At 55.7% G+C, this 26,890-nt stretch overlaps 3 protein-coding genes across 6 annotated transcripts; 1 reads left to right on the top strand and 2 right to left on the bottom strand.

Moving 5' to 3' along the window:
* Positions 1 to 7,919: 7,919 nt before the first annotated feature.
* Positions 7,920 to 11,128, bottom strand: ZNF579 (zinc finger protein 579). The gene is made up of 2 exons (XM_059903962.1): positions 11,025 to 11,128; positions 7,920 to 10,029 (listed from the first exon to the last, which is right to left on the bottom strand). The coding sequence occupies exon 2, from the start codon at positions 10,025 to 10,027 to the stop codon at positions 8,339 to 8,341; it is 1,689 nt and encodes a 562-aa protein (XP_059759945.1). The 5' UTR covers positions 10,028 to 10,029; positions 11,025 to 11,128; the 3' UTR covers positions 7,920 to 8,338.
* Positions 11,129 to 18,199: 7,071 nt separating this feature from the next.
* Positions 18,200 to 24,389, bottom strand: FIZ1 (FLT3 interacting zinc finger 1). Of its 3 annotated transcripts, XM_059904628.1 has the most exons (4): positions 24,299 to 24,389; positions 23,273 to 23,705; positions 21,413 to 21,758; positions 18,200 to 20,499 (listed from the first exon to the last, which is right to left on the bottom strand). In XM_059904628.1, the coding sequence occupies exons 2-4, from the start codon at positions 23,620 to 23,622 to the stop codon at positions 19,300 to 19,302; spliced, it is 1,896 nt and encodes a 631-aa protein (XP_059760611.1). In that variant the 5' UTR covers positions 23,623 to 23,705; positions 24,299 to 24,389; the 3' UTR covers positions 18,200 to 19,299. The 3 variants fall into 3 exon arrangements, with proteins under 3 accessions (XP_059760611.1, XP_059760612.1, XP_059760613.1); XM_059904629.1 differs by lacking the exons at positions 23,273 to 23,705; positions 24,299 to 24,389 and adding an exon at positions 22,360 to 22,956; XM_059904630.1 differs by lacking the exons at positions 23,273 to 23,705; positions 24,299 to 24,389 and adding an exon at positions 22,258 to 22,351.
* Positions 23,573 to 26,848, top strand: ZNF524 (zinc finger protein 524). Of its 2 annotated transcripts, none has more exons than XM_059904632.1 (2): positions 23,573 to 23,655; positions 25,793 to 26,848. In XM_059904632.1, the coding sequence occupies exon 2, from the start codon at positions 25,832 to 25,834 to the stop codon at positions 26,615 to 26,617; it is 786 nt and encodes a 261-aa protein (XP_059760615.1). In that variant the 5' UTR covers positions 23,573 to 23,655; positions 25,793 to 25,831; the 3' UTR covers positions 26,618 to 26,848. The 2 variants fall into 2 exon arrangements, with proteins under 2 accessions (XP_059760615.1, XP_059760614.1); XM_059904631.1 differs by lacking the exon at positions 23,573 to 23,655 and adding an exon at positions 24,093 to 24,209.
* Positions 26,849 to 26,890: the final 42 nt, after the last annotated feature.

Below are 26,890 nucleotides of genomic sequence, written 5' to 3'. Positions count from 1 at the left end.
AATGCGTGTGAAGTGCCTGACACCAGCGAAGGGGCAAGATAATAAATAGTAGCTACACTGATCCCATTATTAGAAATCTGGAGGCCGCCCAGCTCTCGCGCGCTCTCTCTCTCTCTCTCTGGCCCTCCCTCTCCCGGTGACCTTGGGTGGGTCACGTCCCTGATTCCACAGTGGGGTCCACCAACACCCCGCTCCCTCCTCGAGACGAAAGAGCTGATTCAGGAGGAGGGCAAAGGAGGGCAGCTGGGGCTAGCGCAGCCGGGTAAGTGGCAGCAAATATTTATGGAGCGCGGGTCGGTGTTAGGCACAGTGCCGGGCGTGGCGAGATAAGGGGCTGTGGAGGCGTGGGGACTTGGCCTCGGAGGCTGAATTCCAAACCGCCCGCCCAGGGGGCCGGGAACAGGGGGAAGAAACTGCTGTGGGGCTGGTGCCTGGGAAAGGTGGGTGTAGCTCTGCCTGGCTGGATGACCGCGGGCAGGTGGCCGCCCCCTTGACGCCTCAGAGCCCCTCGCGTGCTCGGGTCCCCAGCTCCTCTGGACCAAGTCTTCAACTCCTCCACCTCAAAAGCCCTCCTTGGTCACCCGGCTGAAGTCACATCTCCCATCACACGCTGGCCAGAAGCTCCTACTTGTTGCTCAGCACTGCTTCTCTCTCTCTCTCTCTTTTTAGTTTTGATTTTATTTTTTTACTGACGTATAGTTGATTTACAATGCTGTGTTAGTTTCAGGTGTACAACAAAGTGCTTCAGTTACACACACACACACACACACATATATATCTATTCTTTTTCAGATTCTTCTCCCTTATCGGTTATTACAAGATATTGAGCTCCCTGTGCTTGTTTCACTATGATGGCACCTGGCATCCAAACCCAGGTGGGCTTCAATGAAATACATAATGTGACATTGGACTATAATATAGACTATTTATCTGAGATGAGGTTGTAGTTGACTATCACCCACAGTATAAAAGAAACGTCTGTGAATCCATACGGATGCCAATAAATGATTGGGAATTCCCTGGCGGTCCAGTGGTTAGGACTCCAAGCTTCCACTGCACAGGAGACAGGTTCCATCCCTGGTTGGGGAACTAAGGTCCCGCAAGATGCGTGGCGTGGCCAAAACAAAAAAGACCACACACACACAAAACAAACAAATGATTGAATAAATAAATAAACAGGGTAAGGAGAAGGGACAGAATTCGCCAGAAGTGTATCTGGATACTTCCCCTCCAGAAGGTGCAGCTTTCTTCCCCTCCCCTCCGCGTGGGCCGCTGCTCAGCGACTTGCTTACGAAGAGTAGAGTCTGGAACAGGGAAGGCGCCACTGCACAGCGTGGAAACCGCCAGGTGAGGCAGGTTAACGTCTTCAGTGATAGTCACGTGGGTAACGCGCAGCCCGGGAGCGCTGGGCACGTGGGCGTGGCCTTTCCTCCAGGGATGCCTCAAAACGGCCAGGGTCATGAACGACCAAGACAAGCCTGAAAGGTGACCGCCCACCAGTGGAGATTCAGGAGGCAAGAAGTAAGGCCACGGTGGTGTCCTGGGTGGGATCCTGGGACAGAAAGCTATTAGGGACGACGAGTAAAATCTGAGGAAAGGGTTGCATCTGCCAGTATTGGTTTCTTGGTTTGGGATGGTAGGGACACGATAACATTTGGGGAACCTGGGTCAGGGGCACACAGGACGGCTCTGACCATCGTAGCAACTTCTCTGTAAATCTAAAAACGATTCTAAAAGAAAAAGGTTGTTTAAGGAGAAAGCCAGGCAGGCATAAGAGGACCTCTGCTCCCACTCTCCACCAATCTGTCCTCCAAACGGAAGCCAGAGGGAATCTGTTAAATCAGGAGAGGAATTTGTGCTACTCAGGTGTTCTGTATCTCTCAGAATTCATCAGATGGTAAGGTAACATGCATGCATTTCACGGAATTGAAATTTTATCAAGGACAAGAAGGTTCAATAAATATTTGATATCTTCTTATGTTATGCATGCTGAAGTATTTAGGGGTGACGTGGTCTAATGTTTGCAAATTGCTTTGAAATGAATTTTTAAAGGATAAATGGATGGGGACCGTCTGTATTTCCACTCAGTTTTTCTGTGAACCTAAAACGGCTCTAGATAGTAAAATTTATTTATTTTTAAAAAGAGGGAGGACTTCCCTTGTGGCACAGTGGTTAAGAATCCGCCTACCAATGCAGGGGACACGGGTTAGATCCCTGGTCCGGGAAGATCCCACATGCCGCGGAGCAACTAAGCCCGTGCGCCACAACTACTGAGCCTGCACTCTAGAGCCCATGAGCCACAACTACTGAAGCCCGCGCGCCTAGAGCCCGTGCTCTGCAACGAGAGAAGCCACTGCAATGAGAAGCCCACACACTGCAACGAAGAGTAACCCCCACTCCATGCAACTAGAGAAAGCCCACGTGCAGCAACTGAGACCCAACACAGCCAAAAATAAAAATTTAAAATTTAAAAAATTTAAAAAAGAATTTGCATGCCACAACGAAGACCTGGCACAACCCAATAAATAAATAAATAAGTATTTAAAAAAAAAAAAAAAGGGAAATGGGAAGTCAAATTATGCCAGCCTCTTGATGAATCCCTTTGGGGCTCTGTCTGCATTTTTTTCCTTTTTTTTTTTTTTTTAAGATTTTTTTTGGTGTGGACATTTTTTTTTTAAAGTCTTTATTGAATCTGTTACAATATTGCTTCTGTTTTACGTTTTGGTTTATTTGGCCGTGTGACATGTGGGATCTTAGCTCCCCGACCAGGGATTGAACTTGCACCCCCTGCATTGGAAGGCGAAGTCTTAACCACTGGACCACCAGGGAAGTCCCTCTGTCTGCATTTCATTTGGAGAAGAAACCAGAGTCTTCGCGAGTTGCTACTGGATCTGGACCCCCCATCCCCCCCCTCCACTCAGGCTGGCCTCTCTGCCCCCTGAACACGCTGGTCACATTCCCACCTCAGGACCTGTGCAGCCACTGGGCACCTCCCCTGGGACATGTCCCCAGTTACCTGCGAGGCTGCCCCCTTCGGCTCCTGTTTGGACAGGCCTGCAGTTCCCACCCCACCCCCTCCTTGTCCTGCATCGCCCTGTTCCATAACATCATCCGCTCCTAAGATGCTTCATCACTTACTCGCTCACTGCGTTTTCACGTCTGTCTCCTCCCACCAGGATGGATGCCCCACGTGGGGAGGGATTTGTGTCTGTTTCATTAGCCGGTGGGTGATCAACACCTAGGACGGTGCCCAGCCCGGAGTGGGAGTTCGGTAAGTATTTGTTGAATTGATGTCCTAAGTATATTTGTTTATCTGCATCCCCTACCAGAATGTAACCTTGTTTGCTTGTCCACTGATGTTTCTCCTACCTGTGAGCACATGTTGCTGAATGAATGAATGAATGAGTGAATGATGAGTGAACAAGGTTAGGGTGAATCCTTGTATAAGGGGTTAAGAGCACAGGCTTTGGCATGGGTAACAACCCAGACTTTGATTGGTGTCTGAGATTGGGGAGGGAAGATGCCGTCTTGCGGGACTGAGCCCTTCATCTGTGGGATCTGACATCATCCGCAGGTAGACAGTGTCAGAACTGAACCGAACTGTAGACACCCAGCTTTGCTGCAGAATTGCTTGATGTGTGACCAAATGTCACACACACATTTGGTGACCGGAAGTGTCAGAGGTGAAGTATTCCATGAGTAGTGTTGTAGGAGAGTAGAGAAGGAAAACGGAAGAGTTTTTCTTTGCATACCTGGAGTAGTCATATTCATAGGGACAGAAAGTAGAAGGGTGGTTGCCGGGGGCCGGATGGAGGGGGAACAGAGAGTTACTATTGTTTAATGGGGACAGAGTTTCAGTTGGGGATGGTGAAAATGTTCTGGAGATGGAGGATGGTAATGGTTACAGGACAATAGGAGTGTCCTTAATGCCACAGGACAATAGGAGTGTCCTTAATGCCACTGAACTGTACACATAAATGGTTAAAAAAGGTAAATTTTATGTTATGTTTTACCTCAATAAAAAAAGAACTGGAAAATAAAAAATAAAAAAAAAAAAAGAAGAGCACAGGCTTTGGGACCACAATGCCCAGGGTCATATCCAGATCTGCTACTTACTAGCTGTGTGACCTTGGGCAAGTCATTTCACATCTCTGTACTTGAGTTTCCTTCTCAGGAAAATGGAGCCCCCTTGGGAAGCCCTCATGCATTGCTGGTGGGATGGTAAGTGGAAAATAGTCTAGCAGTTTCTTAAAAAGTTCATCGTGGGGACTTCCCTCGTGGCACAGTGGTTGAGAATCTGCCTGCCAATGCAGGGGACACGGGTTCGAGCCCTGGTCTGGGAAGATCCCACATGCCGCCGAGCAACTAGGCCCGTGAGCCACAATTACTGAGCCTGCGCGTCTGGAGCCTGTGCTCCGCAACAAGAGAGGCCACGATAGTGAGAGGCCTGTGCACCGTGATGAAGAGTGGCCCCCACTTGCCGCAATTAGAGAAAGCCCTCACATAGAAACGAAGACCCAACACAGCAATAAATAAAATAAATTAAAAAAAAATTTCTTCCATCCTTAACTCCAAAAAAAAAAAAAAATCCAAAGGAAACAAAGAGAATTGGTTTAAAAAAAAAAAAAAGTTCATCGTAAACTTCCCACACACTCTAGCAATTCCGCTCCTGGGAATCTGCCCAAGAGAAACAGAAGCATACGTCTACAGGAAGACTCGTACACACATGTTCATAGCAGCACTATTTATAACAGCCAAGGGGTAGATACAGCCCAAACCCCCATCAACGATGAACTGATAAAAAAAAATGTGGTCTGTCCATATAATGGAATACTATTCAGCTGTAAAAGTAATAACGTGCTGTTACAATTTACAACATGGATGGACCTTGAAGACATTAAGTGAAAGAGGCCAGATACAAAAGGCCACATATTGTATGATCCATGTCTATGAAGTGTCCAGAAAAGGCAAATCTGTAGAGACAGAAAGTACTTTAGTGGCTGCCTGGAACTGCAGGTGGAAACGGGACGTGACGATTAAGGAGCACAAGAGATCTTACTGGGGTGACGGAAATGTTCTAGAATTGGATTGTGGTGATAGTTGCACAATCCTGTGAATTTACTAAAAATTATCAAATGGTACACTTAAAATGAGTGAATTCTGTGGAATGTAAATGATACCTCAACAAAGCTGCTTAAGAAGAAAAAAAACAGAGCCCATACTATCTAATGATGCCATTGTGAAGATTAAGTGAGCTAATCCACGTAAATCCCCTCAGAAAGAGATGTAGGGTAAATACTCAAGAAATGTGTTTTGTATTATTATTAACAAGTGTGTTGAGATCGTCCACGTAAGATGCTCACCACAGGGAAAGACAAGCAATAGAGTTAGATTCAAGAACACCACTACTATTGCTTCATAATAATACGAATTACTTGGTTATTTTACCATTTCCTGTGTCTGTCCCACGTACGTGGGCCTCAGTTTTCTTATCTGCAAAATGGGAGAACTGGGCTCCATCTCTAAGGCCCTTTTCTTGCCATAAGTTCTGTATTTTTTTCTAGGAATGTTTCTCTTCGGATGTGGCATGTCAAGGTTGAGGAAGTGTATGGGGTGGGGGAAGGTGGTGGGCAAACCTGTAGTGGCGGGGGGTGCCTTGGGGCTTGGAGACCAGGATGTGTGTGTGTGTGCGGGGGGAGCTGGAAAGGTGGGTTGTGTGGCTGGGAGCTGATTGTGAAGGTCATATGCGCCTGATGTAGGGTTCAGGGCATGGAGCTGGTCCAGCCTAGGTTCAAATCCAGTGTCCACCAGTTCCTAGGTATGGGATTTTGGACAAGAGACTTCCGCTCTGAGTGCTGTTTCCACCTCTGGAAAATGGTGAGGATGTTTCCCATCAAGAACTAGGATTCCCTGAGATCATATTTATAGCAACCTGGGAGAATAATAATAACAAAGCAACAACAGCAAAGACCTCCTCCCAGGTGCCAACCATTGTCTTCAGCTCTTTCCACAAAGTAACCTTTTTTTTTCTGGCTGCGCTGCCTGGTTTATGGGATCTTAGTTCCCCGACCCGAGATCAGAGATCAAACCTGGGACCTTGGCAGTGAGAGTGCGGAGTCCTAACCACTGGACCGCCAGGGAATTCCCCAAAGTAACCCTTTAATATGAAGGACTCAATTCATATTAGTGATCACAGAAGTAGGACAAGTGCCTTCTTAGCTTTAATCCTCAGTTTGCCCTTTCTATAAATGGGGCTGTATAAACACCTCCCTCAATGAGTTTTGTCCATGAGATTGTGCTGAAAAGTTTTCTGGCCCACATTGGGATGTGGTAATAGGGAGCCACTGAAGGTTCCTGGGGGGGTGGGGGGAGGTGGCTGGCCTGTGAGGAAAGCATAGCCCAGCCCCCCTTCTCCCCAACACCCAAGGTTAAGTTACAGATTCTTGTAGGAGCTAGTGCATTGGAGAACTTGGCTCATTTGGAAACCCTAATTTATTTGTGCCAATATTTGATTCTCATCCGTCTTCCCCACTGGTCTGTAAGCTCCACGAGGGCAGGTGCTCAGCTGGTCTTTGCCCCCAGCATCCAGCACTGGGTGATAGTGAACACAGGGCTGATCAAACAGGCTAGCACGTGTTGAGTGCTTCCTACGTGCCAGGCACCGTTCCAAGGGCTGGGCTAAGACGTGTCTCGTTACCTCTCGGACAGAAGGAATTCTGCAAAGCTCTGGGTGGTCATTATCTCCCCTCCCTGACTCTCAGCGGCCCTCTTTCCAGCTTCCCTCCCGCCCTCCCTCTGCCTGTGTTTCATCACACCAGGGAAGCAAACTTCCCTCCTGAGCCTCGAAGACTCGAAGACTCGGTTTGTTGCCCTGGAAAACAAGCATGATGTCACCCCTCTCCGGCCTGGCCTTACAGGTGTCAAGATACCTAAGTAGTTAGTGTCATTACCTGCATAGAGCAAGGGAGAGGTGGGGAAGGCAGGACGTCAACGGGAGGAAAGAGAAGGCGTTTGAGGAGGATTGGCGTGGAGACATCCTTCCCCCCCCCCCAACCCCCACCACTACTAGGACCTAAACAAATGGGTTAAACACACACACACACACACACCTGGAGGATATGTAGAAAATGACGCTCCCCAACTCACCACCAATTCCTTGCGGTTTCTCAAACATGTTGCGCCCAACCACCTCACACACGGCCTTTGCCCCTGCTCTTCCCGCCCCTCCGCCTGGTTCTTTGTCAGGTCAAAAGGTCAGATGTCATCTCCCCAGAGGCCCTGCCCTCCCCACGGGCTCCCTCTTCACAGTGCCCTGTAGTTTTCTCGGAAGCCCTTACCAATACCTGATGTTATGTTGCAGATTGGTTTATTACGTAGGGCAGCAAGGTCCAGTGGAACTTTTTGCGATGTGGAATGTTCCAGATCTGTGCTGTCCAACAGCATAGCCACCAGCCACAGGGGGATACTGGGCACTTGAAACAGTGTGACCAAGGAACTGAACTTTTAATCTTATTCCATTTTAATTATTTTATTGTAAATGTATTGATATTATTCTCAAGTGGAAACAGCCGCCAGGGGCTAGTGGCTAAACCGTATTAGGCTGTGCAGAGCTACAATTCCAGCTCCTCATGGTGCGGCTTTCTTCGGGGACTAGCACTGCGCCTGGTAAATGATGAATGAACGCAAGCAGGGATTCCACGTAGGGATCCCTGAAGACGCCCAGGGCAGATGGCAGCTTGCCTTCCTCCACTCCTGTTTCTTGTGAGCTTCCTGCTTGGCTGAGAGCGCCATGGTCCCTGATGTGCTTATCTGCATCCTTCCGGCTCTGAACCCAAGCTCCGAGCCTGGTGGACACATCCCTGCTCACCCAGACGCCCTCAGGCAGCCCTCACTCCCACAGACAGCCCCACTCTCTCGAGTTCCACGAACTCACATTTATTCACAGACAGACAAAGGGACAGGGACAGACCTTTGCTCACTGGGGACCCCCCCCCCCAGGGTCTGGCAGTTCCAAAGAGGTGATGGTGTCCAGTGTGTGTAACGGGGGACAGTCAGGCCGGGGCCCCCCCCCCTCAGTGTCCATCCCTCTGGCCAGTGTCCTCCACCTCCTGAATCAGCGTCCTGCCTTCAGAAGTGGGGTGAGCAGTTTCTAACCAGCATCAGGGGGGTCTGGGGGTGGGCGATGGGGAGGGAGGGGCGGACCAGCCTCCTCCCTCCTTAGTGTGGAGGGCTAGAAGGGGAGGGGTGGGTACACAGAGGAGGTTCCTCTCCTTCAACTTCCCTCCTCCATATTGCAAACCGGGGGGTCAAACGGAGGGGCTGAGGATGGGTGTGCGGGTCAGGAGGCCAGGCCCCCCAATCCGCGCAGGTGAGCCTTGCTGTCAATCTCTTCTTCCTCCATCTCGAAGGCTGAGTGGTCTTGGCTGTCAAAACAGGAGGCGCTGAGGAAGACGGGGGGTGCCGGCGGCGGCTGGGGTGGGGTCCCCGGGGAGGGCGGCTCCTCCTTGATGTGTGCGATGGGCAGCGGGAGCCCTTCCTCCTCCTGGCCAGCGGGGGGCGGCGGGGGCGGCGGAGGCGACGGCGGCGCCTGGGCCTGGAGCGCCTGCTGCGCGGCGGCCGCCCTCTCCAGCTCAGCGCGGTGGCAGCGTTGGTGGCGCAGGAGGCTGTAGGCGCGCGAGAAGCGCCGCGAGCAGTGCGGGCACGGGTGCGGGGCCGGGCCGCCCGCGTGGACCTGCGCGTGGCGGGCCAGGTCGGCCAGCCGCTTGAACTCCCGCTGGCAGCGCACGCACTGGAAGGGCCGCGCCCCAGAGTGGGTCACCCCGTGCTGCCGCAAGTGCGCCCGGCGCCGGAAACCTTTGCCGCACTCGGGGCACCAGAATCGGGGCTCCCCGGCGGGGGGCCGGGCCGGGGCGGCATCCCCTCCGTTCTGCCCGCCTTCTCCACCCTCCGAGGCGCCCCCGCACTCTGCCCCTTCGCCCCCCTCGGGCCCCTTCCCTGAGGTCCGTCCGCCCGACACCTTGTCGTCCTTCTTGCCCGCCGCGGGCAGCGGGGCCAGGAGGCTGAGCGCGCCGTGGACGCGACGGTGCTGGCGGAGGTAGGAGGCGAGGCGGAAGGCCAGGCCGCAGTCCGTGCACACGAAGGGGCGGTCGGTGGAGTGGACCAGCCGGTGGCGGGACAGCGACCAGGGCCTGGCGAAGGCCTTGAGGCAGATGGAGCACTGGTGGCGCTTGGGGCGGGGCGGGGGCCCCCCTTCGCCCTCCTGTTCGCCCTCGGGGCGCAGGCACGGGTGCGCTTTGAGCTCGCCCTTGGTGGCGAAAGCTTCCCGGCAGCGGAGGCACAGCAGCGTCCAGTCGGCCTGGAGCAGGACCTGCTTCTCCTCCTGCCGTCCGGCCGCCAGCGCCAGCTCGGCCCTCAGCTCCGCCGCCCCGGCCTCGGCCTCCTCCTCCTCCGACTCGCGGGGCTCCGCGCTCGTGGCGGCCGCCAGCGTGGCCGGCTCCCCCGCGGACCACGTCTCGGGCCGCGCCGCCGCCTCCTCCTCCTCCGCGGCGCCCGCTGCTGCAGAGGTGGGCTGCTCGGCGCCCTTGTCCTGCGGGCTCCAGCCGGACCCGGCCGCCTCCTTGGCTGCCCTCTCGATGGCCAGCTCGACCCCGCCGCCCGCGTGCTCCTGGGCCAGGTGGCGCCTGAGCTGGGCAGGCTCAGGGAAGGTGCGGGGGCAGGCGGCGCAGCGCAGCGGGGGCTGCGGCCCGTGGCCACGCAGGTGGCGCGAGAGGTGGGCAGGCCGGCGGAAGGCCTTGGGGCACAGGGGGCAGGCGTGGGGCCGCAGGCCCGAGTGGCTCAGCCGGTGCCGGGAGAGGTAGTAGGGGAAGCGGAAGAGGCGGCCACAGGTGGGGCAGGGCAGGGGCGCCCGAGGAGCTCCAGCGCCCCCCCTGCCACGGCCTCGGCCTCTACCACGGCCTCGGCCACGACCCCGGCCCCGGCCACGGTGAGGTGGGCTGCCCTGGGCTGGTGGAGGAGGCCGCGGATCCATGCCTGTAAAGAGATAGGGAAGAGATGGAGATTTGGCGGGGGAGGGGGGGTGTGCAGAGAGAGACAAGGAGACAGAGAGACAGGGAGAGGCAGAGAGGGTCAGATATTTAGCCGGGCAAGGGAAGGAGAGACAGACGAAAAAGGCCGAGATGAGAGGCAGAGACCAGGAGAAACAGAAAGGATGGTGAGAGGCAGAAAGCAGGAGAGAGAGATGGGGACACCCGGCAGAGACAGAGACGAAGAGAAAACAAAGAGATTTAGGCAGAGATGGTGCAAACACAGAGATCAGAGGAACCATGGCAGGGTGGAGGGAGGGAGAACAAGACAGAGAGAGACAGTAGAAGAGACAGAGGCAGACAAAGTCAGTGAACTGCTTTTCCTCCAGGGGCCCCGCTGGAACGTATGGGGAGGGGCTGGGAAAGAGCCCTTGGTGCCGGAGTGGAGGGGGTGGGATTCAAAATCGGGAGGCCCCGGAAATGGAGTGTGGGTGCCCAGTCGCCAGAGTCTGGGAGAGGCCGGGAGTAGGAGGGCTCAGACTCTTGGGCAGGGAGGGGGCTAGGGAGGGAGGGGGCGAGATCCCGGGTGCTGAGGTTGGGGGTGGGGGTGGGGTGTTGGGAGATGACTGGGGTCCAGCCTCTAGACTTCTGTATGTGGTGGGTATGGATTCCTGGGTCCCAGTGGTGGAGAGGGCTGGGGGAGGGGGCTGAGCTCCAAAGACAAGGGAGAGGACGGGGCTGGGGGCCCAGCTGCTCGAAATCTCCAGCGAGGAGGAGGCTGAGGGCCAGGGCCCTGGACCACACCCCCCGACCCCCGAGGAAGGCTGCTGAGGGTCGGGAGCCCTAGGTCTCCAAGGGGGGGGGCCGATCTCCCCGCTGGGCCCAGACTTTGGTTCCCCGCAGGCATGATCTGCAGAACTGGGGCCGCGGGTCGAGGCCTTGCAGATTTCTGAGCCCAGGGGCCTGGGGCTCGGCCCCGATGACTGGGCGCCCGGTTCTTACCTCCGCCTCCTTTGCTCCTTTCTTCCTTCCCCGCGGCCGGCCGAGCGCGGACGGTGGTGGCGGGGAGGGAGGGCCCCGAGCGTGGTGGGGGGTGGAGGAGGCTGGGCTCGGTGTCACCGCCTAAGCCTTCCCCCCGGAAACCCGGCTTTTCGTCCGAGCCTGAGAGAGGAAAGACTGGCTGGGAAGCCGGAAGATGGTGGACGAGGGGACCCAGGGGGCGGAGAGGCGGGGGGCGGCTTGGACTCCTGGGTCCTGTAAGGGGAGGGGGCTGGGGCCCCGTCCTCTGGGCTCCCCGAGGGAGGAGGGGGCTGGGTCCGGCCCCCCTTCCTCCCCTCCCCAACAGACACACATATTCATTCATTCCTTCAACAAATACACATTTATCAGGTCCTGTCTGTGCCAGGCACTGTGTTGGGCGAGGGGGGTGGCCGGGAAAGGAGATGAATGAGGCAGTGACAGAGGCTTCAGGGAAAGTACCGGCAATCTGGGCTGGAACCTGACTGCAGCCTTCACGTGGCTGCCTGAGCAAGCGACTTTCCCTTCTCTGAGCCTCAGTCTCCTCTGTGATAAACCCCGCGTATATCCACTTGACCCTAAGAGACCAGTTACTCATTTTGCAGCATGTATTCACTCGATCCTAAGCCACCAATATTTACTGAGCACCTACTATGTTCTAGCTCTGTCCTTGGTGCTGGAGCTGCAGTGGCAAAGGCAGAGGCCACTGGACCCTGTCCACAGGGAGCGCAGGGTCTGGCGGAGGAAGCAGACAGACACAGATCCAATGGCCCTCCTGGAGAGTGTGCTCTAAAGCCAGAAGCAGGATGCAGTGGGATTACAGGGAGCAGAGACAACACTGAGTGAGAGTGATCCCTGAAGGCTTCCTGGAGGCAACGATGTTTCCGCTGAAACCTGCAGGATGAAAGCCGAGGGTTAGGAATGGGAAGGGGGAGGCAAATGGAAACGGGAGAGACATATACCAACACAGACACTATTCTTCTGATAGTTCTCCTCAGAAACATGCCACAAACGGTGTCTGTACCAGGTTAATCGTTGCAGTATTGTGCATGACTTCGAAAGGCAGGAAATGAGCTACATGCCCATCGGTCAGGGATTTGAGTGATAAATCGTGATTGATCCACCCAGCGGAACGCTATGTGTCCATAAAAAAAAGAATGAAGAAGTTCACTGTGTAAAAACATGGAAAGGCTCCAAGTGATAACGGAGAAAACATGGAAGGTTGAGCACAGCCTGCAGCCTGTTCTATCTGCACTTATCAGCGGGTTGTGTCTGGGAGAACTGGAAGGAGAGAGAAGAAACTGGCAACATTCTAACTCCCAGGACTGAAACTTACTACACTCTGTCCTTTTGTACTTTCGGAATTTGAAACCACGTGAATGTGTTTCATACTTAACAAAGTAAAGGAAAAAGAAACAAATGATGGGGGATAATAAAAATAAATAAAATGAAAATAAATGATAGCTGACTCTTGTAAGTGCTTTACAAATACAAACCCATTTGTTCCTCCTTACGTTAAGAAGTGGGTAACATTCTCCCATTTCACAGAGCAGTAAAGTGAGGTACTGAGAGGTTTCAAAGTAGTGAGTCTAAGTCTTTGCATTTCACAAAGAGATGGGAGAAATGATGGTGAGGAGCATGATTTTTAAAAACGTCTGGTCAATAATACTACATTTTTAAGGACATATACATATAGAGCAAAAGTCTAAACACATCCATGGAAATAATAAGCACCAAATTTGGGTTAGGGGTTACCTTTGAGAAGGGAGAGGCAATCAGATCTTGGAGGGGGGGGAGGTCTATGGAGTCAGGTGTATCTCTTATGTTTTAATAAAACTGGTAGTCAATATATGGGTGTGTGTGTGTATACTTTTTATTTGTTGAAATACATGTAACATAAAATTTACCATTTTAACCATTTTGAAGTGTACAACTCAGTGTCATTAAGTACATTCTCGAGGGGAATTCCCTGGCTGTGCAGTGGTTAGGACTCTTCGTTTCCACTGCAGGGGGCATGGGTTGGATCCCTGATAGGGGAACTAAGATCCCTCCTGCCACGCAGGGCGGCCAAAAGCAAACAAAAACAAACAAAAATTCACTAGTTTCACTATCTAGTTCCAGAACTTTTTCATCACCCCAAACAGAAACCCGGATCCATTAATCTGTCATTCCCCATTCCCTTCTCCCCCCATCTCCTGGCAACCAATAATCGTCTTTCTGTCTCTTTGGGTTTGTCTTCTGTGGCTATTTCATATCGATTAAGTCATCTAGTATGTGGTCTTTTATGACTGGCTTCTTTCACTTAGCATAATGTTTTCAAGGTTCATCCACATTGTAGCGTGTGGCAGCACTTCATTCCTTTTTATGGCTGAATAATATTCCATTGTATGGGTATACTGTATTTTGTTTATCCATTCGTTTGTTCATGGACCTTGGGTTGTATCTACCTTTTGGCTATCGTGAGCAGTACTGTTATGAACATTTGTTACGTATAAGTTTTTGTTTTAATGGCTGTTTTCAGTTCTTTTGAGTATATACCTAGGGTGTGTGAGTGTGTTATTATTTTATTTTATATTTTTTATATTATAAAAAATTTTTATATTTTTTATATTTTTATATTTTGAAGCCTTAATATATATATTTTCCTAAATAAAAGAAAGAAACGAATTCAGGAATGAGGGTGAGGGGAAAGAAATTTCAGAGAGATCAGCGTGTTGTATGTGTGTGTCGGCGTGGGCGGAGGTGGGGATCATGTCCTGGGGGAGATTTGGGGCCTTGGATTGGGGCATCAAAGGCGGCCAGTGTGGTGGAGAGAGGCCGGAGCTGCACGAGCAACTATGTCCGGCCTCCTAGTCCAGGCTGAATGCTGGACGCATTCCGAGTGTACTGAGAAGCCATTGAAAAGGTTTTAAACTGGAGAGTCACATGATCCGATTAGTGTTTTAGAGAAATTCCTGTGGGACCCGCGAGGAGGCCCGGCCGGATGCAGGGGAGACCGAGGCGGGGAGCAGGAAGGAGGCGGTGCCCGGGTCCAGGTGAGAGATGGGGGGCCTGGGCGGGGCCGGCCTCGGGCAGGGGGCGGGACCTGGCGCTGATTGGCTCAGGGCTGCCCTCCTGGATGCCATTCCCACCGCCTCCACCTCCTCATTGGCTTCCCTGCTTCGGCCCCCCGCCTCCCTCGCGTGCAGTCTCCGGCACCTAGAAATCACATCACTTCGCTCCTGCGCTGAACACCGTCCCGTGGCTCTCACCTCTTCCTCCCCACCTTCCTCATCTGCACCCCACGCCCTACCGTCTGAACCCTGGAAGCTCCCTTCACGGATTCCTGTCTTTCTCCCTCTGCTTCACTCTGCTCCATCCACACTGCCTTCTTTGCTCTTTCGGACTCAGGGCCTTTGCACGTGCAGTTCACTGCCTGGAATGTCCTTCTCCTAGGTTTCCATAATGTTTCCCTTACTTCCCTCATTTCTTACAGATCTCCCCAGAGACACCTGTCCCGTTCACGTTACCTAAAACAACCCTCCTGGGAATTCTCTGGCGGTCCAGTGGTTAGGACTCCGCGCTTCCACTGCAGGGGCCATGGGTTCCATCCCTGGTGGCGGAACTAAGATCCCACAAACTGCGCAGTGCGGCCAATAAATAAATAAATAAAAATAAAATAGCCTTCCTGGCGCCCTCTAGTCCTTGCTCTGCCCTGATTTTCAACATTGTACTTACTGCAAACATTAGGCTACTTTTCCTATTTTGCCTATTTCCCCTTCCACTGGAATATAAATTCCCAGGGAGTTTATATTCCAGGCTTCGCCTGTTTAACTGCTCTACCCTCAGCAAGCCTCGCATATCAAGCAGTATTTGTGGGTGAATAAAGAGGGACGAAGGGTGAAGAGGAGTGAGGCGAACTCGGGCCTCAGGTTTTGGAGTGGGGGGCGCCCTGGAAGGGGAGAAGACTGACGTGGTGGGGAGATGCGAAGCGCAAGTGAGCGGGCGGTGCGGGTGGCTGGCTCCACCTGTCCGCGCGTGAGAGTCAGCTCTGCCCACAGAGGCATCGGAGTCGCCAGCGTCTGGCTAGTAATTGATGCTCTGGACCGGTTGAGATCGCCCCCAGGGTTAAATCCTCCCCCTCTGCCTTCGAGCCTCAATTAGCACATTGATAAAATGCGGCCACGGTGTCACGAGTTGGAGACGAGGTCCAGCCCACCACCTGGCACTGAGACACTCGGGAAAGGGGACGAGTCCCTAGTGCTACCCTCTCAGAAGAGAAAGGATTGGAGTGGAGGTGAGGTAGGCGGGAGGTCCCTATTCATCACCCCACTGCCAGGCGGCCATCTCCATGACAACCCTGGCACTTTTCCAGGCCCTCAGCTCCGGAGGCTGAGCCAGTCTCCAAGTGGGCAGGTCTTGTCCCTGGGGGCGGCACCTATATCTAAGGAGGCAGGTCTTGTTTTTCCAACGCGGAGGATTTTTTTCCCCCCAAAGGGGTGAGTCTGATCCCCCTTCCTGTGTAGTGGTGGCAGAGTGGAGAGGAATATCTCCAAGGTTGAGCGTTCCCAGGGGCCGACCTAGAGCCTTTTCAAATGGGCAATTGTGGATCTCCAGGCAAAAATGTCTTCCTTGAATGCCAAACTCTTACTTGTTTGCCTCCAAACTTATCTCCCTCCTTTAAATGTTTTTCGTTGTGAAATAGAAGACGTATAGATGAAAAGGGCACGATAAAAACGCACAATTTAACAAATAATTATGAAATTATCACCAGATTAAGAAACGGAATGTTGGCAGCCAGCCCACAGCCCATAGGAGGTTCCGCCATGTCCCATCCCGAACTTAACCCATCCAACTCCACTGTTCTGAGCTTTATGAAAAAAAAAAAAAAAGTTTTCCTTGCTCTTCTAGATGGCTCACACCCACAAGGCATCCTAAACAATACTACAGTTTAGTTCTGCTTGCTTAAATGTTATAGAAATGGAATGGTACTCTCTGCACCTGGTTTCTTGCGTCCAGCTTCTTTGTAACTTTCATTCATGTAATTTTGTGCATCTGTACTCATTCGTTCTCTTGCTGTATAGTATTCCATGGCATAATATACCACCATTTATTTATCCACTGTATTGTTGATGAATGTCTTCATCTGTTGGGGCTGCTATAACAAAATACCACAGACCAGGTAGCTTATAAACAACAGAAATTTATTGCTCACACTTCTGGAAGCTGGGAAGTCCAAGATCAAGGTGCCAGCACGGTCACCTTCTGGTGTGGGTCCTTTTCCTGGTTCATAGGCGTTCCTTCTTGCTGTGCCCTTACCTGGTGGAAGGGGCTAGGGGTCTCTCTGATGCCTCTTCTATAAAGGCACTAATCCCATTCATGAGGGCTCCACTCTCATGACTTAAGCACCTTCCAAAGGCTCCACCTCCAAGTACCATCACATTGGGCCTTAGGATTTCTTTTATTTATTCATTTATTTATTTATTTATTTTTGGGCTGTGTTGGGTCTCGGTTGCTACGCGCGGGCTTTCTCCAGTTGCGGCGAGCAGGAGCTACCCTTTGTTGCAGTGCACAGGCTTCTCATTGCTGTGGCTTCTCTTGTCGTGGAGCATGAGCTCTAGGTGCGCAGGCTTCAGTAGTTGCAGCACGTGGGCTCAGTAGTTGCGGTGCACGGGCTCTAGAGCACAGGCTCAGTAGTTGTGGTGCACAGACTTAGTTGCTCCACAGCTTTTGGGATCTTCCAGGACCAGGGCTCGAACCCGTGTCCCCTGCATTGGCAGGCGGAGTCTTAACCACTGTGCCACCAGGGAAGTCCCGGCATTAGGATTTCGACATATGAATTTGGGGTGACACAAACATTCAGCCCAAACCAGTGGACATTTGAGTTGTTCTGGGTTCAGGGCTGTACATTTTGCTGCTGTGAATGTTCTTATATGAATCTCCTGGTGCAGGTGAACATGAGTTTCTCTAGGGTTCGTGCCTATCTGTGGCATATGCACATCTTCAGCCTTATTAGAGCATGCCAATCTCCCAAGCATCTCAAATTTAAGAAGCTCAAGATGGAACTCCTGATCCCTCTAGCTTCCACCCGAACTTGTTCTCTCTCCGTTTTCTGGTCTTAATACAAAGCGGCACCGCGCAACCAGTTCCCAGCCCCGCCCCCATTCCTCCCTTTCCATTACGCACGCGCACACACAACACACGCTCGCACATTCCACCTCCAGAATTCATCTTGGGCCCACCTGGTTCTGTCCGTCCCTCTGCCCCAGGCCCCCACACCCCTCTCCTGGTGGACTGCAGTAGCCTCTGCTGCATTCACTCTGCCCCTGCAGTCCCTTTTCCACTCAGCAGGCAGAGGGACCCTCGGAAAGTGCAAGAGTGGTCACATCCCTTCACACTTACAGTCTTGCTTGCCATTGCCCACAAAGCACAGTAAAATGCCCATCTCGGCCCACCAGGGTCTGTGTACCCTGACCTCTGCTTACCTCTCCACCTCATCTCACCCCTCCCTCCCCTCCTGGGCTCATCCAGGTGTCCACCTGGCCGGCCCCTCCTCACCCTTCTGGTCTCAGATCAAATGCCACCTCTGCAGAGAAGCACCCCCCCCCCCCACCTCCTCCCTGCTGGACCACCCCGCCTAAGGTGGCACAGCCCAGCCACTCGTTTTCTTAAAGAGTTATTTTGTTCACTGTTGGATCCCCAGAGGGGGTGACAGCACCTGGCACCGGAATGTAATCTAGCGCGTAGGAGACAATCTACGGCCCGCCCATCCTTAGATGGGCGGATCCTAATCTAGGGGAAGGATCTAGCGGCAAAGGTACAAACTTGGTTGCCTGGGAGACAGAGTCTAAGGGGCGGGGCCTCTTCCTAGGGGTAGGACGTCTGTAAAGAGTTTGGTTTTCAGGGGGCGTGTCCTATGGGACTGAAGGTTTCTAAAGGGTGTGTCTGGTCCTAGGGGGCATGTCCGTCTGTTGGAGGTGGATTTTGTAGTTAAGATGCAGGGTTCCACTTAGATGAGATCTAAACCATCTCTGATATTAAAAGGGTCATGCACTGTCTAAAGGACTCGAAATTTCTCAGGTGGAAGGAAAGATCTGCCTCTATTTAGGAGGCCTGTCCTAAATCAGAGGGGGAGGAATCCCCACTTACCTAAAGCCAAGGATCAGAAAGTGAGACGGCAATGGCTGACAGGACAAGGTTTATTGGGGTCCAGGAGACACTGGGGAGTGGGATAGGGGGCAAGGTCGAGGCTCACAGGGGGAAACCCCCTAGCCAAATCCCCCTTCCCCTTGGGGTTGGGAAGAACACAGAGACAAACTGACAGAGATGGAAAGACCAACAGGTGCTACAGCAGAGCGGGAGGGATACCCCAATGTCCCCCACCTCCCACTCGTGAGTTCACATAATGCGGAATGACGTGGACCTGCCCACACGCTAGAGGAAGGGGAGGAGTGTCTGCCGTATGCATTCTAAGGAGCGTGGGGCGCAGGTGGCAACCTGGCCCAGCCCATTCCAGTGGACAGGGCGTGGGGGTATGTGTATCTGGATCAGTCCATCCTACTGGGCGCAGGGATTTTGAACCAGGCTATTCTAGTTTTTGGGGGTGGGGGAGATCATTAGGGTCGTTCCATTCCTTAGTAGGGGAGGGAGACCTAATTGGGGAAGGGGTTGAGGGCAGGGGGCAACTACCCTGGTCCTCTTTCCGCATAGGGAATAAAGTCGGGGGAGGGGAGAGGCAGATTCCGGCTATATCCATTATCTGGGGGCACCAGTGACTCTGGTGGGTAGCATTTGGAGGGGATCCAGGGAAATCCGGGAACATGGTTCCCCCCCATTCTCCGGATCAAGGTCGTCGGAATGATGGCTCTTAGGGAGAGGGGCAGTCTTCCCTTGGGGGAGGGGTGCCCATCTTTTATTATTTGGGCCCTCAAGATGAGAAGTACTTGTGGAGACCCATTTCTCATTCCTAGGTCCCGCAGCTTAGGGGCCTATTGATTTGGGGGTGCTCAGCACGTATTCCAGCGGCCTGGAGCTTAGGAATCTCTCCACAGATCCGGGACCCTCGAGCTGAGGAATCTCTCCGTTTATTCGCTGCCCCCCAGCTCAGGGGCCCGTGTGTTTGGTGGCTCCATGTCTCCAGCCAGGGTCCCCTCATCTCGGGGCCCATGTCTGGATCTGGAGGGCCGGGGCCTCCCTCGTGGTCCCTAGGTCCCTTGGCCCGGGCCCTGAGTCCAGCCCTTGGGAGGGGTGGTCTAGCGGAGGGGCGCACGGCCTGGCCACGTCAGTCCATGCCCCGGTGCAGCTTCAGGTGCCTGGAGAGGTTGCTGAGCGTGATGAAGCCCTTGCCGCAGATGTGGCAGGGGAAGGGCCGCTCGGTGCCGTGCAGCAGCCGGTGGCGCTTGAGGTAGCACTCGTGGCGGAAGAACTTGCCGCACTCCAGGCACGGGAACGGCTTCTCGCCCGTGTGCACCAGCACGTGCCGCTCCAGGTCCCGCGGCGAGCGGAACAGCTTCTCGCACTCGGAGCAGCCGAAGATCTTCTTGCCGCGGCCCGAGCCGGACGCAGGCTCCCCAGACGCGGGCTCCCTCTCCGGGGCGGGCGCCGCCGCCTCCTCCGCGCCGCCGCCCTCGCCGTGGCTGGCGCGCCGGTGCTCCTCCAGGGCCGCCAGGGCCGCGTAGAGGGCCCCGCAGTGGCCGCAGCCGTAGGTCGCGGGGCGCGAGTGCGCCTCCAGGTGGCTGGCCAGCGCCGCCGCCGACGCGAAGAAGGTCCCGCAGTCGCACTGGTAGAGGGTGTCTTCCGACGGCTCGGCCGCGGCCGCGGGCGCAGGGGCCTCCCCGCCGCCCTCGGGGAGCAGCCCCCCCAGCTCGGGCACGCCGCCCCCGGCGCGGCCCAGGAGCAGCCTGCCGTCCCAGGCCGGCTGAGCCTCGCCCGCCTCCGCAGCGCCGCCCTCGCCGGCCGTCTCGGGCCCGGCGCCAGCCCCGGAGACCCAGGCCTGCGCGGGGGGCGCGCCCGGCCCCTGCAGGTCGTGGGTCAGCTTGTGCCGCTCCAGCAGCGCGGGGGCGTTGAAGTCGCGCTCACAGCGCGGACACTTGAAGGGCTTCACGTCGGTGTGCGCAGCCCAGTGGGCGGCCAGCTCGCGGCCTTGGTCGAAGCGCCGCGCGCAAGCACCGCACGCGAACGGCGGCAGTGAGGCCGCCGCCGCGGCCGCCGCCTCCGCCAGCCCCCAGCTCCCCGGGCCCGCGCCTGCGCCCTCTGGGCCCTCTCCGCCGCCGGCCCCCGCGCCCCCGCACACCGAGCAGGGCCCCACGTTGCAGCAGACCGAGCAGGGAGCGCTCAGGGCGGGCAGGCCTGGGCCGGGCTGCAGGGGGGACGGGAGCACCCCGCGGTGCTGGCGCTTGAGGTGGCGGCCCAGGCTGGAGCGCGAGGAGAAGCGGAGCTCGCAGACTAGGCAGCAGTAGGGCTTCTCGCCAGTGTGGACGACCTGGGAGGGCAGGAGGAAGAGCCCAGCGTCAGGGCTGAGGGTCTAGCCCGCGGGACAGATTCTTGGCCTCCCAGAGAGATGCGGAGGAAGCTCCCTGCCAGGTCCACAGGGCCGAGATCTAGCTTCAACCCTCTCATTCTCGTTCTCTGCTTCCGGCCACGTTAGCATGCTTTTGGCCCCTCCAGCCTCAGGATCCTTGCACTTGTTGTTCCCTTTGCCTGGAATGCTGTTCCCATGGTGCATTCCTGCTCTTCCTTCAGGTCTCAGCTCAAATATCACCTTGCCCTGACCTTCCCCCACCTTGTGTGGTAGCCCATAGCTCTCCCCTCTTTACTCCTACATATCAGATGGTTATTATTGCTGTTGTTGTTTTAACTTCCTTCCCAACGCTTCTCCTTTTCCAGATCATCCTTGCCTGTGTATTTGCTTTCTTGCTGATTGTCTACCTGACTATGGACCACTCGCAATGGAATGTAAGTTCTCCGAAGGCGTGGACTTTATTGATTTCACCTTGGTATCCCAGGTGTTGGGAGCAGGGAAAACATTCAATAGGTAATTGCTGAGTAAAGGAATTAAATACATACGTGGTATGTCTATCTTTAAAAACGGTAACGGAATGATGAGCACACAGTTGCAGACGCTGGCATATGAGAAGGGGCACGGGAGAGGGGAGGTGCATAGAGGTGGGGCAAATTTACTATGAATGTTTTAGTTCCTGGGTTGGGTGTAGACTGAAAGAGAAACAACTCATGCTTTGACTGGTCAGGGCGCTTCGATGGAGAGGGAAGGAGGGAGGGAGGGAGACAGAAATTTTCTTAGGGGCCAGCTGCCTGTTGCCCATAGTGGGTCCCCGGGGCTCCAAGGGCGAGTCCAGCCCAGGGAGGCCAGCTTGGGGCCGGCCTGCAGGACTCACCTGGTGGTGCAGCAGGCCGGTGGAGTCTCGGAACCCCTTGGGGCAGGCGGAGCAGCGGTAGGGCCGCTCGCCGGTGTGCGAGCGCAGGTGGTTGGCCAGGTTGAAGCTGTGCTTGAAGCCTTTGCCGCAGCGCGGACACGCGTGGGGTTTGAGAGCAGTGTGCCGAGCGAAGTGGCGCCGCAGGTCCGAGCGGTAGCGGAAGCTCTTGCCACACTCACTGCAGTGAAACGGGACGCGGGGGGCAGCAGCGGGCGGAGCCGGGGCCGGGGCAGGGACCGGGGGCGCTGGCAGCAGGGCGTCATCCATGGTGGCGTGGCGCGAGGGCAGTGGCGGGTGGGGGCTCTCTCTAGAGCGGGGAGACATGGAGTGGGGTGAGGGAGCCACGTCCCCATCAGCCTCCCCTATCAGGCTCTTTGGACTCACAGACCTGTGAGGCCCGGCCTACTACCTTCTAAGCCACGCCCATCTATCCAAGCCACACCCGCTGCTCTTTAAGCCCCTCCCACTCTCCTACAACCCCTTCCACCACTCATCTATCTTCCTAATCACTTCCAAGTCACTTCTAAGCCACTGAATGCTTTTAAGCCTCTCCCCTTCTTTGTGAATGAACTCCCATCCCGCTCTAAGCCCCAATGAGTGTGGTTAAACCCCGCCCACTCGTGTTCAGGTCCCGTTTACCCCTTCCAAAGTCTCCATGTTGTTCCTGAAGCCTTTTATATTCCTTGACAAGCCCCTTCCCCTCTGAAAGCCACTCCCACTCTTCTTTGAAGATGAAAGTCATCTTCAGATGAAGATTGACGACATTCTTAGCCAAGGACAGTATGAAAATTTGGGGCTAAGCGCACCTGAGTCAGCCTTCCAGGGAGACCAGGACTAGTCCTGGAACCTTGGATAAAGCCAACTGATTCTCTTTCCATCTGCAAAATAGGAATAATGGGAGGACCTACCTCATGGAGTGGTGGTGAGGACTAAGCAAACTTGTGGCCATGCGTGCGGCGTGCTTACTGACGCTTGTGCACAGCAAAGACTCAACAGGTAAGCTGTTTTGATTACCACTATCTGCTAAGTTCCTCCGAGTTTCCTCTTGAAGTCCCCCATCTCTTCCCCACTAAGATCCGCCTCCTAAACCCCACTCAAGTTTTCCTTTAAACTCAGCCTTTAAGTAAACCCCTTCCTTTCCAAGACCACCTGCCACTCTACCTCTCTTGCCATCTCAGCCCTTCCTCTCTGACACCCTCCCCATCCTGTCATTTCACCTGCAATATGAAGACTTGCTATTTCCACTACGACGCCCCAAATTACACGCTTAAACCCCACCCCCTCACTATGTCCACCACTTCCTGAAAGCCACATCCCTAGACAAACTCCACTCCTTCTACTCTAAGCTCCTCCCACCTCCACACTGAACCCCTTTACCCCCCTCAGCCCCAATTAGGACCCTTCAACCTAGGGCCCTCCTACCATTCTCACTGAGCCACGCCCCTTTGCCAAACCTCACCCCTTTGCCTAAGCTCCTCCCACTTTCTACCCACAGTCCCGCCCATTTCCACTCTAAACCACGCCCACCCATTGCTCCGCCCAAGCCACCACTAAGCCCCGCCTCCTCCCCACCCAGTCGCCCGCGGGACTGAGCCCCCCTCCCCAGTCAGCTCGAGGACCCAGGCCCCTAGAGCCGGCCTTTTGTATCCCTCCCCCCCTGTCCCTAAAAGGTGCGGCCCCAAGCGCCCGGGGCGGGGGCAGGTCAGGCTAGACCCGCAGTCGGGCGAGTCCACCTTGCTCGTACGGAGCGGGGGTTCTGGGGCCCTGAGGCGGCCCCGGGAGGCCGGGAAAGTCAGTCGGCTTTCCTCTTTAATTACTTACACCTCCCTCTGGGCGCCGACATTTTGGGCAGCGGGGGTAGCGTCACTTCCACCCGGGGGGCCCCTCGACTTCCGCCTCGGCTCCTTTCTCCCCCGCACTCCCCCTTTCTCCCGCCTTCTTGACTTCCCTCCTCCCCGCCGCCCTCCCTTCTCTCTCTTTCCCGTCCCTTTCCCAGCTACTGGAGGTTCGAGAAGCCAGGGTGGCGCCATCTTGGGTGAGGGCATGGAGAAGAGGCGGGGCTTAGGGTGGCCCCCGGCGCCATACAGACTAAGGGCAACAAGCTCAGCGCGCGCGGCCTCCTCCCTGCGGTATCGACGCTGGCCGGTGTTAACATAGATGAGGGCAGACATGATTCCCTTTTCGCGGCCTCAGGCTCCTCCTGGGTAGGATGTAGAGTTGCATCAGGAGAAGAGAGAAATCGAAGTTCGCCGATCTGCGATAGAGATAGGAGGGTAGAGCAGGCTCCATCTTGTGCTTAGGCTTCCAGTGGGCTTTGAAGCTAATCAGGCGCCATGTTAATTACGGGAATGAGGGGCCATTTTCCCGCTCTTTATCCTTTCGGTACCTTTCTTTGATTGGGTCACCCGGCTGGGTGCTTTGTGGGAGAAAAGACATTTCTATGTGTTTGGGATGTGTTGGTGGGGTAATTTCCCGTTCGGGGCCAGCGAGGGCGACGGGTGCGCAGGCGCGGTTTGCCGATGGGGATGTGACCGGCCCTTAGGACCCAGCGGGTCCCCTTTGTTCCCCGCGGGCGCGGGCCCGACGGGGAGGGGGAGGGGAGGGAGGGGCCGACCAGCGTCCGCTCCGAGGGGCGGGGCAGTCCCGCGCGCGCGCGCGCCGCCGAGGGGCAGGGCCCCCTCGCCCCCGCCCTTTCCCACGCGCCGGCCCCGCGCCCCCGCGCGCGCACACTCGCGAGTCCAGGCGACATGCAAATGAGGTACCCGAGAGGTGGGGGGCCCGGGTGGGGGGAGGGGAGCGGAGGGAGGGGAGGCCCGGGGCCGCGCGCTCCTGGAGCGCGCCCCCCACCTGCTTCTGCTCTTGCGCTCGCTGAAGCGCGCGCGCCGACCTCGCGCCCCGCGGAGCCGGCCCGCCTGGGCGCGCGCGCGCAGACCCCCTTCCTGGCGGCCCTTGCCGTCCGCGGCCCGGCGCCGCTCATTGGCCGCCGCCCCCGCAGGGCCCGCCCCGCGCGGTCGGTGCTCACGGGCGCGCGCCTGCACCGGGGTGGAGGAGGGCGAGGGTTAGGGGCACCGTTCCAGAGACCCGTGTTCTAGTCCAGGCAACCCCAACCGAGCGAGCCGTGTGATCATGGAAAAGTGGCTGCCGTTCTCTGGACCTTAATCTGTGTGCTTGCTCCAGTGGGGTGCAGTGGCACCTGTAACCCCTAATCCTAACTGCACCTGTGCTCTCCTCCCCCACCACTTTATTACTCCCCAGTCCCATGGTCCCAGGCTTTGCTGCTGATGGTGGTGTTGGTGATGGTAGTTCATTTGGTGCTTACTATATATATACCGACCGACAACCCTGCTGTATCCATTTTACAGAGGTGGAAACTGGCTCAGATAGGCAAAGCCACTTGTTAATGAACGGTAGAGCTGGATTCAAACGCAGGACTAAGGGACCTATGATGTCCCTTGGGTCCATTACTTCTCACTCCCTGGGCCGTTGGGGTCCATGAGATCAAGTCTTGGCCCTGCCACGTACCGGCAGAGGGAGCTTGGGCAACTGATTTGACTTTCCTGTGCCTTGGTTTCCCCATTTGCAAAATGGGCGTGATATACCCTTATTCAGAGAGTCGGTGTGAGGCTTAGCTGCTCACCGTGGTAATAAGAGCTAATATCTCCTAAGCACTTCCGTGTACTGAGCACTTTATGTGCGAGTAGGTGGAAATACTCATCCTGTTTTGCAAAAGGCTTAGCTGACGCTCAGAGAGGTGAGAGGCCCAAGGCCACCGCACAGAGACTAAGTAACAGACTCAGGAATCGAACCCAGAACCTCTGGCTCCGGAGCCCACACTCTTCAACAGCTCTGATATATGTCCATATCCACAACTCAGGGGCAAACGTCACCTGGGACCAGACCCTTTCTTCGTCCAGTCCTGACCCCCCTTCTCTCCCTCTGTCACTTCTGTCAGAAGGACGGACAAAACATTTCTGAGGCCTCTGTAGCTCTTCTGTTTGATGGGTTCTCTGTTTTGAGGATCGAAATACTCGCCTGCACCCTCAGTTGGACTCTATCCTCCTTGGAAGATTTTTCTGTATTTTGGCTCAAGTTGACTCTGAATGTCTAGGAGGGGTTAGGGAGGTCTGGGAGACACCTGTGGGGCTCAGGGCAGTGCCTGTTTACTAACCGGTACAGAATTATCTTGCTATTTTACCCACTAGCGTGGCTTTAATTGTGCGTCCAAGTGAATGTTGGCCACGCCCAGGTCGACAGACTCGGACCCAGGGATGGCGAGGTTTGGGGGGACAAGGGGTGCTCCATACCCTCCTGCACTGACGGCTACCCCTTCTCTCCTCTTAGCCCGGCTCCAGTGCCCAGACCCAAGCCCCCCACTGCTCAATGGACACCCCCAGCCCAGACCCGTGGCCTTCGCCTTTGCCCGGGGAGGAAGAGAAACCTCTGGCCTTACCTCCTTCTGTTCCCCGGGGCCGCCGAGGCCGACGTCCCGGAGGGGCCACCTCCTCGAATCGGACTCTCAAGGCCTCCCTCCCTCGCAAGCGGGGCCGCCCCCCCAAGTCGGGGCAGGAGCCCCCACTGGCACAGGGGGTGACAGCCCCGGTGGGCAGCGGCGGTGGCAGTGACCTCCTGTTGATCGATGATCAGGGTGTGCCCTACACAGTCTCTGAAGGGTCAGTAGCAGGCGGGCCCGAGAGCTCTGGCCCTAAGAAGGCCCCGCACTTCTGCCCGGTGTGCCTTCGGGCCTTCCCCTACCTCTCCGACCTGGAGCGCCACAGCATCTCACACTCAGAGCTGAAGCCGCACGAGTGCAAGGATTGCGGCAAGACCTTCAAGCGGTCCAGCCACCTGCGGCGGCACTGCAACATCCATGCCGGCCTTCGGCCCTTCCGCTGCCCGCTCTGCCCCCGCCGCTTTCGAGAGGCGGGCGAGCTGGCCCACCACCACCGCGTCCACTCCGGGGAGCGCCCCTACCAGTGCCCCATCTGCCGGCTGCGCTTCACCGAGGCCAACACGCTCCGGCGCCATGCCAAACGCAAGCACCCCGAGGCCATGGAGGCACCCCTGGGTCCTCGGGAATCAGGACCTGAACCACCGTGGGACGACGAGGGTATCCCGGCCACGGCAGGGGCCGATGAGGAGGAGCTGGAGGGGAAAGAGGTGGCTTGACCCCTACCCCCGGCCACCACTCCCCAGACCAGGTTTAGAGCTGGGCGTTCAGCTGGCACTGAACCTGGGCAGGGAAACCGGGACACAGTCTTGTCTGGTAGTCTTCCCGTTGTGGGAGGAGGTCGAGGGTGAGGACGTCCACTTCTGGGTCCTGCAGCCTTCTGCCCCCCTCCCTCGGACTGACAGACCTGTGGAGGCAGGGGCTGTGGAAATAAATTTCTGCCTACTGGCTTCCTGTGTGTGTTCCGTGATGATCCCAGGGCTGGCGCCCCT

This window comes from Balaenoptera ricei, chromosome 19, assembly GCF_028023285.1.
Source record: "Balaenoptera ricei isolate mBalRic1 chromosome 19, mBalRic1.hap2, whole genome shotgun sequence".
Lineage (NCBI taxonomy): Eukaryota > Metazoa > Chordata > Mammalia > Artiodactyla > Balaenopteridae > Balaenoptera > Balaenoptera ricei.
Note: the sequence above shows the minus strand (reverse complement) of the source record. Positions and strands in the feature narration are given on the sequence as shown.